The following is a 14,207-nucleotide window of genomic DNA, read 5'->3' as shown; positions in this document are numbered from 1 at the left end:
CTGCCTCGTCCATCGGCCTCTGTGTTCCCTCAGGAGGCTTCACCCTGCTTGGGCCCCTCTCCTCCATAGGAGCCCTCCTGCCTCCTGTCCTGGGGCCCACCCTGTACCTGCCCCTCCAGACTCCTCTCCTCCTACACCCCAGCTCCAGGCCAGACTTGCCCAGCACCCCAGAGCCCATGTGGTCCTCACCCCACCTCAGCACCCATTCATGCCCCTTCCTGTAGCCTGCTCAGTCTTGAGCCTCATGGAAGAAGACCAACCCACAAATTGCTCACGTTTATTTACAAAGTCATGTCCTAAAAATATTTCAAGTAATAGAGTTCTCAGCAACGGCTGGCACAACACACTTGCCTGGTACCAGGCCTCTGCTTGGAGTTGGCAAGACCAGGTGGGAGGGACGCTGGGTCCCGGAATCTCCTGGTCTTGGGCACAGGAGTTCCTGCCCTCCTGCAGCACCTGCGCGACCCCAGGACTCCCTCTCTCCAGGACAGAGCACCTTGCTTGAGAGCAGCTGCCCTGCAGAGCTGAGCGGCAGTTGGAGGTTCAGTGCCGGCTCCAGCCATCTAGCTGGCTCGGGGGAGCCCCGGCTAGGCCTTCATCACTGCAGTAAGGGAGACCTGCAAGGGAGGGAGAGGCCCGGCTCGGGGCTGCTCCTGCCGCCTCCCCGAATACCCCCAGGGACTGTGACAGCCCAGCCCCTAGGTCCCTGGAATCTCTGCCCTGTGGCTCTCAGGCAGCTGGGAGGGGCTGGAGGGACTGGGACATGAGGCACCAAAGAGCTACAGGCAGACACACCGCACCAGGCAGGGGCGTCACGAACCTCCTGGAGGACCTGGCCCAGCGTCTCCTGGCTATGAATGGACCGCCTGTGGACAGAATGCGGGTCAGCCCCAGGCCTCGCCTGGCACAAAGGCCACCGCCCACCAGACCCTCCTCCCAGGCTTGGGCACGCAGTCCCAGGGCACCCCTGCCTGCCTCAGGTCCCCCCATGACAGGAAGTAGCCTGTGCGCGGGGCAGGCACAGCGGACCACAGGGAAGGCTGAGTGCAAAGGTGCCGAGACCCCTTGTTGGTCACCCCCAAGACCCAGAGCCCACCTGTCCACTCTGGTTGCTATGGTCACTGTGAAGGAGCCCTCTGTGTCAGGCAGGTAGGTGGAGGGCACAACCCTGTAGGTCCCTGCAGACAGCAGGCAGAGTCGGCTCACTTCCTGGGCGTAGCGATGAGGCACACAGCTCAGCAGCGGTTCCTGGAGCAGCAGGGGGCCTGCGCCCTGCCTCTCACCAGCTGCAGGAACCTGGAGGGTGCAGGGCTCGGCCTGGGGAGGCTGTGGGGCACTGAACAGCCTCCATTCATGTGGCCCAGGGAGGCAGTCTGCTTGTGTCATGAGATACTGATGCCTGGCCCCGCTAAGTCACGTGCGTCCCTTTTCAGGAGAGGAGCTGCCAGGCCCACCCACTGGACTTACCTCCTGCTGAGGCTGGGTTACCCTTGCCAGAAGGCCCTGGCAGTGGCACCCAAGCCCAAGGAACATCAGATCGGTTTTGCTGTAGACACCTACCACTGCCCAAACCCCACCCCAGAATGCTGACAGGCGGCCCCTGGGCACTGGTCCTTTGGTCTGAGCTCCTTCCTGGTGGCCTAAGCAGTGTGTAGCATGGGGCAAGATTCCAGAAGTCTTCGTCCAGTTCTCTGGGCTGCAGTGGTTCCCCAGAGAGGAGGGCATAGACCTTCTTAACCAGAAATCCCACTCTCTTCCCCAGGTCACCTGCAATACAGGCCCATGTGTCCCCACCCCCACGGCCCAGGATATCCTCCGCCATCGTCCTCCCTGAACAGGCACGGCCTGGGCTGGGAGCTTGGAACTGTTCCCACAGAACGCAGGGCCTGTGACGCCTGAGAAACGACCTCTCCTTCCCCCTCCAACTACAGATCTACAGGTGTGCCTCCCCGGCTCAGCAGGAGGGGTAAGAGAGAGCAAGGCGAGGAAGGCACCTGGGTGAGGTTTAAGACCCAGTCATCCCTGGCAGGAGCTGAGCCAGCTCCGCCTGCAGGTGAGAGCAGCTGGTAGAGCAGCCACTCGAGCAGCAGGGCCACCAGAGTGGCCCATGGAGAGGTCTCTCAGCGTGACCTCTGCTTCTGACCCTACCCCCTCTCACAGCTCACCTGGACTGATGCCCCCACTCCAGAAGGACGCTGGGGCAACTGTCACTTTCCAGGTCTCCCTCCTTCCTGTCTCACCGGGCAGGGCTGAGCCCCATTGCAGGCTGCTGCAGCTTCAGGTGCTGCCTCCAGCTGCCAGCCTGAGTGCACCCCCACCTGGTTTTGCATCCGCCTGGAAATCCTCTGCCTGCTGATCATAGTAGCAGCACCAAGCCAGCAGGTAAACTGTCATGGCGGTCGCCTTGTCTCAGCGAGGGCCTCTCCACTGCCTTCCTCTGGCCCCATACACCCCTTCTACCAGACCAGGCCATGGCCTCTCCAACCTCCACTGGCACCCACTGGGGTACAGCCTCTTGCCGGTCCCACCCAGAGCAATCAGTGACATGGGAGGGGCAGGTGGTGTGACCTGCGGTGACTCCTGGGCGTGTCTTTACTCCCGGGGGGCATGAGTACGTCCGGCCTCTGCCCAGAATCCTGAGCAGCCTCCAGGGCCTGGGGTCCTGGGGTGGGAGCCAGGCTCTAGGGAGAACTGACCCCAGGACACAAGAAGTTCTCAACCAAGGTGAGTGGCCAAGGGCCACCTGGGCTGACCCCAGCAAATACAGCCTAGGAAACCCAGAGGCAAGCCTCCTGTGAGACCAGACAGCTGGGTCGATGTGCCCAAGCGATGTAGCCCAGGCTCTGCCTCCCAGGCAGCTGGCTGCTGGGACAACATGGGACAGACGCAGGTTCTCTGGGGCCTCCCCTGTACCCGTCCCCTGCTGAGGAGCTCACCTGGAAAACATGGAAGCCAATGGGGTGCAGCTGGCTGTCACTGAGCTGGCAGTGCTGGTGCAGGGTGATTCGGATGCAGCGGGGACCAGAGCCCGCAGGGACGGAGAAAGGGAGGCAGGGGTTGCAGAGGTAGGAGGCAAAGTTCCTGCTGCCCCCTGCTGTCTGGCCTGCTCTCCAGCAGCCCCGCAGCTGCAAGGTCTCCCACTCGCCAGCAGGCAGGGCTGCCCCAGGGGAAGCGCCCTTGGCCACTGGCCTGACAGCACTGTTGAGGGACAAGCACAGAAGGGTGCTGGCAGCTGTCTGAGGAACGTGCCCGACCCAAGTAAGCTGCCAGAGTCCCACCCCTGGATGAGCCCTTGTTCCTAGTTGCTACTCGCTCCTCACCTGAGGGAGATCTTGCCTGTGGAGAAGACTCGGAGCAGGAACTGCCCTGGCATGTCCTTCAGGAAGGTGCTGGGGACAGCCAGGTAGTACCCAGGGGAGAGCTCACAGTGTAGATGGACCTCACGGTCATATGCATGACACACGGTGCCGGCCACAGGGGGGGTAGACAGGATTCTGGGCAGGCTGACCCGCCGTTTCTCCACCTACAAGAGGGCAGGCAGAAGCACAGTATGAGAGCCCAGTGCCCAACTCCTGCTTCCCTGCTCAGACAGAAAGGTCTCCGGGGCTAACAGGTGACAGTCCGCCAGCACCTGCACCCTCTCAGGCCAGCTGGAAATGTCAGACCCAGGGCTTCCCTGAGCCCTGGCACAAGAAAACAAATCTACATGGGTCTGTGCTCAAAAAGGTCCCTGGCCAGCAATGCTTGGGGACTATGGGAAAAGGCTCATTCCTTTCTTTGCAAGAGGAAAGGACTATAATGCAGCCATGCCCACAAAGGGCCAGGGAACAGAGGTGTGAGCTGTCACACCCTATGGCAAGCAGAGAGGCAGCAGCTCCTGGCCCAGCCAGTCTTCCAGGAAACAGTTTTATGATCTAGTAGCTGAGTGTGACAGAGCCTCAGAGCAGTCCACAAGGCTAAAGATCAGTGTCACCATCCCCGTGATGCAGGGAAGGGACTGAGGGAGGAGGCAGAGGCAGAGGGGCCGCTGGCGGGCTGCAGAGCTCCTCTACTGGAAAGCAGAGCCCAGCAGGCACTGTGGACAGCTCCTACAGCCTCTCCCCCTGGTTGCTGTCCTGCTCTTCTCTGGCCATTGAGGCACAGGGGTAGAGCTGGAGGGCCTCAGCTCAGCTGGGCTGTGGAAGACCAGAGTGTGAAAGCCCACAACAGCCAAGCAGGTGCGAGACAGGGCCCTGGGCAGAGTGCCAGCGTGCAGGCCTGTCCCCACAGCATTCACCTTCCAGATGTGCAGGCCCACGGCCTGGTAGTCCTTGGCCTGGTAGTCCTTGGCCAGGAGGCTTGATGGGGCAGGGCCACGGCCCACCAGTGCCCGGGCCCTGCCTGCTGGGTGCTTCCTGGGTCTCTGCAGAACAGCCACACACAGCTCACTGGGTTCCGAGAGCCTCAGCCAGTACTTGGGGTTGCAGGGAAAGCAGCTGTTGTTGCGGCAACCTCCAGCTGACTGCCCCACGACCCAGGCACCAGGCAGCGCCTGTGCGTGGCACAGCGTCTTCTCTGGCAGGAAAGAACCCATGTCAGCTCTGGGACAGCCCTGCTGTACCCACAGGCCATGGTGGGAGGCCCTCCCAGGATGAGTCAGTTAGTGGGGCCTGGGCAAGGGAGGTGCCCACGTGGGACTCACCCCCCTGCTTGCCCTACCTGTGTAAAGACTCTGTAGGTGGCCGGCCTCTGTGACTGGGTAGCCAATGGTGACCTCCTCAAACTCCCTGAGGAATTCCTCTTCCTCCACCCAGAACTCCCCGTCCTGGAGCTGAGACAGCAGCTCAGACTCCTCAGCTGGTCCCACCTGGCTCCACCCTTCACCCCTGCAAGGAGCCTCATTTCAGGGAAGAGCTGGCAGCATCAGCTGGGGGTCTGAGAGTCCCCCATTTCTGGCAGCCCCCATGATCCCACTTCTTGGGCCCCTCCTGTGTCGAGATGCCTCCTGAAGTGAGGGGCCCTCCCTCCAGCAGCACTCCCGGGAGCCGCTCCCCTTCCCCAGAGGAGCTTCCTGCCTCTGAACTGTCTTCCTGGACAGAACAACCCAGAAGGACATGTGCCCTGTGGTCTCAGGTGGAGCTGCTACGTGCACCTGGCTGTGAGGGCCACCATCATCTGGAGCTCCAGGTCTCAAGGGCTTCCTGGCTTAACTGGGTCTTTAAACCAAGTTCCTGCTCGTGGGTCTGCGGGTTCCCCCAGACCTAAGTCGCTGTGGTGCCACACCTCCCAAGAACTCCCTGAGGCCCTGAGCACAGTGGGAGAGGAGGGGCCAAGCAGGCCTTGCCAGACACAAGCACTGTACTGACAGCTGGACCCCCAAGGAACCCACAGGGTCTCACGGCCCCTCCTCCTGGCACTCACCCTTCTCTCCAGAGTCCCTGCCAGCAGTGCCGGCCCCAGGGGTTCAGAATCCGCAGCAGCAGGATGCCCTGGCCAGCTCGACTCTGGAGCTCCCGCAGATCTGAGACAATGAAGGCGTGGAACTCCCCCAGATCCCTGGCCCCTGCGTGAGGCAGAGCCAGGTACAGGAACAGCAACACACAGTCCCCACAGAGAGAACACATGGGTCCCTGCCTCCCTGTTGGAGACGTTCCAGCCCACCAGCCAAGGCTACCGGGAAGGCCCAGGACCACGGGAGATTCACTCCTAACTGCAGGCCAGTTAGCTCAGGAGTCTTCAGCAGCAGGCTGTGCTGTGTGAAGAGCCAGGTGGGCACTGGCTCCCTGTGCAAGCCACTCCTGTCCCAGACCTCAGCTGTCACCACACATCAGGGAAGGACCCCACTGCTACCACTACACCACCACTGACCGGCCTGCAATTGCCAGAACAGTTGCAGAGTCAGCTGGAAGCAGGGCCATTTGGACCGAGACAGCAGGGAGGACTGGAAGCCCAGACGTGGCTCTACCTGGTGAGACCACGGGACACATGGAAGCTGCATGGAGGAGTCAGGGTAGTTGTCCAGAGAGGGGAAAGGACTGCTGGAATGACTTCAGGGCTTGGCTTAGAAGGTACTGCAGCTGCCACTCTTGGGCTCCCTGTGCCCCAGCCCCTGCCACTTCAGGGGGCTCCAGCAGTTCTTTGCAGGGGCTGGGGCAGAGCCAGAAGTGCCAGGAATCAGCCCTACCACACTGGGGTGGTCCCAAGCTAACAACTCCAGGGAGCTGATGTCTCAGAGGGAGTCTCAGGGGCCAGACCAGCACCTCACAACCCTCAGACACTGGCTGGAGCAACATGACTGCCAACATGTTTCGGTCTATGCTGATGTTCATATTTTAAACCAAAATCATTATGAAAAATAATTCCACACCTAAATAAGAATCATAAAGATGCTCACTGCTCACTGAAGTATTGTTTATGATAAACAACAAGACCTTAAACATCCAAAATTAAAGGGAGGATTAAGAAAACCTTGTCAAGTCCATTAACAAAATAAAACATTGACCACATTCATATAACAGCACAGCAAAGGCATACAAGAAAAACAGAACAGAAGCTGGGCACAATGGTGCACACCTATAATCCTAGCAGCTTGGGAGGCTGAGGCAGGAGGATCAAGAGTTCAAAGCCAGCCTCAGCAACGCAAGGCGCTAAGCAGCTCAGGAAGACCCCATCTCTAAATAAAATACAAAACAGAGCTGGGGAGGTGGTTCAGTGGTTGAGTGCCCCTGAGCTCCATCCCTGTACAAAAAAACCCAGAAAACATGCATGTTTATGAAAAAAAAAAAAAAGTACCTGGAGAACTCACAGGCGGTTAGTTACACGTAGGTGACTTTTCTATAAACAAATGCCCCTTAAAGAGCCTTAATAAATTTCATTAAAATGGAAAACAGTTTGGATTTTGCAGGGTCACTAGTTGGGCGGATGGTGAAGGTGATCAGCCTCAGCTTTGCAGGACACAACCATGTAGGTTCTGCCTTGCTCTAGCTGAATAGACTGGCTGAGGGAAGAGGGACCTCTCTCTGGAGAAGGGACAGTAGGCGATGGGCATGTGCTCGGGACATCGAGGTAGGCAGTGAGGGGCCTGCAGCCACTCGCCTTACCAGCTCGGGGGCTGAGCACTGAGCAGCTGATCAGACACCGGTCCTTCAGGCGGAGCAGCTGCCGACATGTCCTCTGTTCCCAGTCACGACCAGGTCTGTCCTGCTGGCCACTGGTTCCTGCTAAGTCCTTCAGGCTCCACCTTTCTGCCAGGCCGCCAGTTAAGTCCACGAGGGCATCTGCCACCTGCCCTGCCCACAGGTGTTCATAGGACCCACAGACCCTAGGGGACCACAGCATCATGGAGTGGAGTCCACCATGAGTGGACCTTGCACTCCCCACTCCCTTGCATCTCGAGTCCCGCCTCTGCTTCCTACTGCAGTCTTCACCAAGTCTAGACTTGGTCTCGTCTGCACATGCCAATCAACTTTCTCAGGGGTCCTCTGCCCATGTGCAGAAACCTTCTGGCCTCCAGTGAGGGCAGAGTGTAAAGCAAGAGGAGGTGCAGAAACCCCAGTGCCCTCATCCAAGGAGCTCATCCACGCCCACCAACATCAATGACTCTCCTGGCCAGTCTTTCCCAGTATCTCTCTCTCAAATGCCTCTGGGTCAGTTCCTTCAGCAAGTTGCTAACCATCATGATCTAAGAGAAGCTATGCAGTCAGGACTCGCAAGGAGGACTGTGACAAGCAAGTGCTGCCACACTCAGGTGGCTCGCTCCTCCCCAACAGCTGTGCAGAGGCCACCTGTCCTGGGTGTTCAAGGACAAGGATGCGAAAGCACTTTCCAGCCAAGTTTGAGAGAGTGAAAGGCATATCTCCCTTTCTCCCTGCAGAGTGAAGCCTCCCCCTGGCCTGAGACGAGGGGAGGGAAGAGAGAACAGGACCAGGGACAGCCACGGGCCCCGGGCAGAACCTGCCCCTTGGCCCCCAGGCCTGGCTGCCAGACCCTGAGGGCTGCAAAGTGCTCTGTGGCCCTGAGTGGCACAGAGGGGCCTCTGGGGCAGCCCAGGCCCCACAGCTGTCCAGCCTGGGCCTGAGGCTCAGTACGACCCACGTACTTGGCATAGACCTTTTCCAGCAAGGGAAGCCAGAACACATCCTCTCTCTGGCAGCGGGAGAAGCAGAGTCTCCCTGCAAGACAAGGCAGACGGTCATCAATGGTCACCTCCTCCCATTGTCCAAACTGCCAAATTCGACAGGTGAAGAGGCCACAGTACGTCTGGTCAGACCAGCTTGGCTGTCCTGGAGGGAAGACCTACCGTGCACAGAGGAAGGAAGAGCAGAACATGAGAGACAAGCAGCACTGAGCCCCAGCATCCTGACCACAGGGTGCCCAGCAAGCACAGGTGCCTGCAAAGTGCAAGGGCTCAGTGATCTGCACCTGTGTCCACCCCTGCTCACTGCAAACTCAACCACCAGAAGAAACATGCATAGACTTTCCATCTGAATATTTTAGGACTGCATGCAGGAACACAGCATCCTCCAAAGTGGTTTTTTTTTTTTTTTTTTTTAAAATCAACCATTATGTTTTATGGTCAACTGTAAAACCTGAATCCAAACCAACTGACTTTGGCAAGTACAAGTGACTCAACTCTCAACAGAACTAGCTGTAAATAGCAGGTCCCAAGGGCCTAGTGGCCCTGCTGCAGCTAAACCCACTGTGCCCACTCCTGGTTCTTGGGACTTCAAAATCTGACACAGTGCTAGAAGGTGCGGGATCTGCACCGGCAGACTTGGTAAGGCACTGGCTCCACCACTCAGGGGCCAGAATGTGATGACCAGAGGACCAGCACCTGTCCTGAAGGAAGGGTCAAAGCCAGCAGGGCTGCACAGAGGAGAGGCATGAGAGGTATGAGCGCCAAAACACACCTGAAGCAGCAAGGGCAGGGAAAATCTGCACGGGCGTCAGTGTTGTGGCATCTGCCAGAACAGTTTTACCTCTCACGCTTTCACATTTAAAACTGTTAAAAACATCAGCTGGGCGTTGCAGCACAGGTCTATAACCCCAATGACTCAGGAGGCTAAGGCGGAAGGGCAGGAAGTTCAAGGCCAGCCTGGTCAACTCAGCAAGGCCCTGTCTCTAACAGAAAAATAAGGGCAGAGGTGTAGCTCAGTGGCAGAGCATTTTGGGGTTCGATCCCCAGTACAGGGGTCAATGAGTTACAGAAAAAGATGCCAAACCAGTCACACAGGACCCTCCTTCTGACCCTGGCCTAGCTAGGCTGGTGTGGTGTGGGTATGACGTGTTCCTCAGAGCCTCACATGTTGAAGGCTGGTCACCCGTGCAGCCGTGTTCAGAGGTGACTGGACCATGAGAGCACTGACCTGGTCAGCATGCTTATCCACTGAGATCCATATCTGATGGCAATACTGGGAGGTGGTGTTCTCCCCTGCCCACTTCCTGGCTGCACCAAGGAAGGTTTGCTTTGCCATACCCTTGCATGGGATGTTCTGCCTCGCCTCAGGCCCAGAGCAAGAGAGCCAGCTAACTGTGGGCTGAAACCTCTGAAACGTGAGCCAAAATAAATCTTTCTTTCTCTAAGGTTGATGAAAACAGCCAGTACGTGTCTTTTTATCCCAAGTGTGTGGCTCTGGCCAAATGGAGAACCCAGGACTCAGGAGATCTCAGAGCAGGGCAGAGACTCCAGATCTGGTTCACTCCTGCATGATGGGGACAGGCAGGTTGTCACTCGTGGCCTTGGAGCCCTCGAGTGTCCCACTAATCCTGCTGCGCAGCCACAGAGCCCCTGCAGCAGGGTCATGCTCCTGAAGGAGCTTCCTGTGTTTGGCAGGCAGGACAAGGAAGCCTGCACGGTCACGATCCTGGGCTAGGCGCCCCATACCTGGTCTAAGAGGTGCCGACTCTTCTGTAGGACAGCACAGGCACACAGGAACCAGCAGTCGCCCAGCAGCCCCTGCTTCACCTGTCCTTCCCATGCGTTATCTGGGAATAGCCGGGGCGCAGCACAAATGTCCTGAAGTGAAGAAGATATCCAATGTTAGCATAAGCCTGATACCTGTAGTCAAGGGCGGAGCACAAGGACCCAGGTGATGGGCTAGGAGGGGCTTTCGGACCATCTGAGTTTCCCCACCCAACATGAGGATCTGGGGGGGACGGCTGGCTTCTCCAGCCATTATCCTTTAAGACCTCCTATCTTCTATCAAATTCAAGGGTCCAGTTCAGACTCAGGAGTGTCTATCTCTACCCACCTTATCTATTGGCAAAACCCCAACTCCAGCTGAACCCAACCATACCCTTTCTCCAAATAACTAAGAACGGGTTTAGAAAACAGTTCCACTTCATAAATTAACAATAGCAAGCCTCCACAGGGTCCTCCAGACTGGTGGGAACCTTACCATTTCCCCAAAAGGCTCAATTTCCCACACCCCAAGACCATCTCACACCTGTCCTTTCTCCCTCAGGTCACAAAATGTTTATGCTGCCCTTGTTCATGCTCCTGAGCTGCTGACCTCCCTCCTGCTTCATTGGAAGCCACTAGTCAGATCCCTCCTGCCATTTACTCCTAGGCATAAGGTGGGGGCACTGTCTTTAAAACGTTGTCCCTCAGCATCACAGTCCCTTCCCCAATGACCTCCTCAGGAGCACTGCTGTCCCTGTGTCCTTCCTCCCTCATGCTCAACACAGGCCCTGCTAGGCTGTCAATCATGCCCCTAATGTCTCCATCAAGTCACCTCCATGGTGTCACTTCTGACAGCACCTACCACAGCCGGCTGTCCCCCATCCCCTGAAGAGCTGCAAGTCCTCTTGGTTCCCATGATCTACATGCTCCTCCAGCCCTCTCCCCTCACAGCCTGCTGCTTCTCATGCCTGTCAGGCACCTGCTTGCCCCACATACAACACCTTCGGTCTCCTTGGGCTCAGCCTCAGCCCCCTTCACTACCCAAACTCCCTCTTGAGATGCTCTTCCAGGCATTGGACCAGAGGCAAATCACCCATTTTGCTCCAATATCCAGAAAGAGGCCTCTAGCCCAGTTCTTCCTGATAGCTCCACCTGAACATGGGAGGTAAACCCAATTCCAGAGCACCCTAGTCTCTCCCCTGGACCACCACCAACCAGTTTCTCAGGTCAGATGATTCCTCCATCATCTACTTCATCAGTCACTACAGCCTGTCTAGCCCCCTCCTCCTTCTACTCCCAAGCCTTGCTACTGCTGCACCTTCACCAGAGCCTCCTGCAAGAGCCGCATGCACTACTGCCCTGGCAACCAGCCTCCTGCCCTGGAGCACCACTGAGCTTCTTTCTTTCCCAGTTCTGCTTCTTTCTTGTTGACTACTGTTATCATTATGAATAGATGACGGACTCAATACAGTTATGATATTTTAAAATCTGCCATAAAAGAATAAAAAGCTATTAAACACCTTTTAATGCCACCCTGTCATACTCTGCTCCAGTGCCCAACAAATGAACTTCTAAAAACGTAAGTCCATAGAATCACTCCTCTATCAAAAACTCTCTACTGGTGCTCATTGCACCTAAACTGCATTTTAATAAACCCCAAATTCCAAGGGCATGATTTACATGGTTCTTCATGATCTGGCCCTTGCCTCTTCCCAGACCTGCTCAGTGTTGTCCAAGAAAACTAGGCTGCTTGTTAAAGCCACCTCAGTCGCCAGTCAAGAAGTCCCCACTCTAAGGGCTGGTGACCATCCAGATGTCTCCACTAGGAATACATCCACGTGGGGAAGTTTGTTCCCCAGGCCCTCAATGGATAAACCACTTCTAAACATATCAATAAAGCCTAGGCTGTAGCTTCGAGTTGCTACGTAAAAATGTTTAAAATAAAATGCATAAGCACAAAATCCAAAACTGAACTTCTACCGCAGTGTTGCTTTATAGGCTTAGCCTGGCTCTTCCAGGAGGGCACAAGGGACCCTCACCGCCTGTGAGTAGCAGTCACAAAAGCAACAGAACAGGAAGGTTTGCAGCCAAAAGCGGCATGCAGACTGGAAGCCGGAGAAAGAAGCCCCTCCAGAGAAAACAAGGAGGGGCTGGGTTTTTCATCTGTTAAAACACCTCACCTCTTCTTGTGCCTTGAGCCTCCAGATCAATCAAACAACCTGCACCTGTAGGGCAAGTTCTTCAACTGAACTGAGACAAATTTTTCAACTGATTTGGAAACTCTAGCTGACCCGAACTTTTCTGCGCACTTTGCAATGGTTCTACGTTCACCAGAGTCCTGGGATGTGCATGACAACGGCCACGCGGTCCGTGGCTGTTCCAACATGCTCTGGTTAACCACAACGATCCAACTTCTGCTGTGCATCACCTCTGGGCATGGGTGTCTAGAATGCCGAGTCTGTGGGAGCAAAGGCAGGTTGATCCCTGTGGGGGATCACGAGGGGACCCGGCGGCGATATGCGGCGCTTACACTGCCCGTGTGTACGTGGTGGAATCGAACTGCAAACCATGCTTTCCACTCTCTTCTCCTGCATACCGGAACGACGTCCTCTAACTAAAGCCTCCTCTTGGTACGAACGCCCCGGGGCCAAGTCCCACTGGACGCCTCTGAGAAGCGCTCTGCTGGACTGGCTCCAGCTTCGCCGGAGCAGAGGTCCGCAGGTGGGGCGGCACCCCGCCTGGCTCTCTGGGGACCTAGCTCGTCCCCGGCCCACCGGAGGGGTGCTAGGCGCGCGCCGGCCGCCCGCCGCACCCGCCCGAGCCCTGCCCCGGCCGGGCCCCACCTGGGGCCGCCTCCACGTGATGTCCTCCCGGAACTGGGCCAGCGGCGTGGACAAGTTGAAAAAGAGCGACGAGTCGGAGGCGGGGAACGCGGCGTCCCGGAAGAGCTCCCGCGCCGGCGCCTCGCCCCGGCCCGCCAGCATCTTCAGCGCCCTGGGCTCCCATCTGCAGCCCGCGGGCCGGGCCGCCGCCGCCGCAGCTACCCACCGCCTGCCGCGCCCGCGGGACCTGCAGGTGCCAACCCCGCCGCGCAGCCCTCCCGCTCCGTCGCCAGGTAACGGCTGCAGCCAATCAGGCGCGTCGCTCAGGTCAGATGACGCCGCCCCCCAATCGCGCGCGAGCGTTGGCAAGTGCGAGCCGTACTTCCGAGCGCGGCGGGGGGAACTTCCGGGCTCGGGTCTCGCGAGGCTGCGCCGTCGCTCCTGCTGTCATTCTCCCGGAGCCAGCGGGAGCTGGAACCGCGCTGACCGAGGCTCAGCCACCCAGGGCCGGCGGGAATTTTGCCCTCGCGACGGTGAGCCCGGCTTCTCGAACTCGAGCTCTTGGAGTTATTGGTCGAGGTAGAGCCGCGGACTACAAATCCCAGCATACAACACTGCTCCCAGAATGCGCCTCTCCTTCCCAGAATGCGCCTCTCCTTCCGCAGCTATTGCGGCTGCGCCTGTCGGGGCTTCCGCTTGTTGGGAGAAATCAAAGAGAACTTACCTGGGCGGGTTGTGTACCCTCGACCGCAAAACTGGTGTCCAAAACTGCTGGGGCTGTGCCTAGGGGTCCTGGCGGACGAGCGCGCTGAGGGGCTTGGCGTTTGTCTCTAGGCAGTTGGGGTCGGACCCTCTGGGGTCTAGAGGGGCAGGGAATGCGGCCGCAGTGTTCTCTGGGTACGCAGATGGCCGGGCGTCTGGTCTTGGTGGCTGCATAGTGATGGGAACGTGCAGTTACAGCTCATGCCAGCTCCCTGCCACGGGGAAGCGAGGGCAGACACCTCACGACCGTCTCGAGGATTCCCCCTTGCTGCAGTTCCAGTCTGCCCATTGCCAGGAAGGAAGCCCGCTTCGTGGAAGCTGAAGCATAGGGTCAGGCAGTGGAGAAGAAGAGGGCCCCCATTCTAGTGACAACCGTCTGCTCCTGGTAGTGCGGCTCAGATTTTGCCTTTTCAGGCTACTTTATTCGGGCTTGGAATCTGAAAGGTAGTCAGAACAGTTTTCCTGCAGCGAGATAAGAAAAGTCCCTAGTGCTGGAAGAGAAACTGAACCTGGCCCAGGGCCCCTGCCCTTAACTTCTGTCTGCCTTGGAGTCCCAGATTCCCGCGACAGCTGCAACTTCCCAGTGAGAGACGGAGCAGGACCTGCATTGGCAACAGTGTTCCATGTGCCATGAGGCTGTGCTACCTTGACCTCGCCAGTCTCCCCGTGGTTTGGGACCCAGCATACTCATCTCCTTGTGGAGGTTCTAGAAGAGGTAGTGACCACATAGCCCAGTCCCTCTC

At 57.7% G+C, this 14,207-nt stretch overlaps 1 protein-coding gene across 5 annotated transcripts; it reads right to left on the bottom strand.

Moving 5' to 3' along the window:
* Nucleotides 1–263: 263 nt before the first annotated feature.
* Nucleotides 264–13,019, bottom strand: CAPN10 (calpain 10). Of its 5 annotated transcripts, none has more exons than XM_079134882.1 (12): nucleotides 12,724–13,018; nucleotides 9,863–9,994; nucleotides 8,078–8,274; nucleotides 7,080–7,300; nucleotides 5,401–5,542; nucleotides 4,699–4,865; nucleotides 4,277–4,554; nucleotides 3,321–3,523; nucleotides 2,937–3,198; nucleotides 1,097–1,296; nucleotides 821–866; nucleotides 264–617 (listed from the first exon to the last, which is right to left on the bottom strand). In XM_079134882.1, exons 1-12 carry the CDS (start codon nucleotides 12,862–12,864, stop codon nucleotides 588–590), a joined length of 2,019 nt encoding a protein of 672 aa, XP_078991008.1. In that variant the 5' UTR covers nucleotides 12,865–13,018; the 3' UTR covers nucleotides 264–587. The 5 variants fall into 5 exon arrangements, with proteins under 5 accessions (XP_078991008.1, XP_078991010.1, XP_078991011.1 ...); XM_079134884.1 differs by having other exon boundaries at nucleotides 8,078–8,150; nucleotides 12,724–12,863; XM_079134885.1 differs by lacking the exon at nucleotides 12,724–13,018 and adding an exon at nucleotides 12,411–12,696 and having other exon boundaries at nucleotides 8,078–8,150.
* Nucleotides 13,020–14,207: the final 1,188 nt, after the last annotated feature.

The sequence above is a fragment of the Sciurus vulgaris genome, assembly GCF_902686455.1.
Source record: "Sciurus vulgaris genome assembly, chromosome: 3".
Classification (NCBI taxonomy): Eukaryota; Metazoa; Chordata; class Mammalia; order Rodentia; family Sciuridae; genus Sciurus; species Sciurus vulgaris.
Note: the sequence above shows the minus strand (reverse complement) of the source record. Positions and strands in the feature narration are given on the sequence as shown.

Coding starts and splice junctions, on each gene's coding strand:
- CAPN10 (XM_079134882.1), bottom strand. CDS start 12,864: ATGCTGGCGGGCCGGGGCGAGGCGCCGGCGCGGGAGCTCTTCCGGGAC. Junction 8,275..9,862: donor GTCGGCACCTCTTAGACCAG/GTATGGGGCGCC, acceptor TGTGCACGGTAG/GTCTTCCCTCCAGGACAGCC. Junction 1,297..2,936: donor TTGGCTTCCATGTTTTCCAG/GTGAGCTCCTCA, acceptor TGCACCCTCCAG/GTTCCTGCAGCTGGTGAGAG.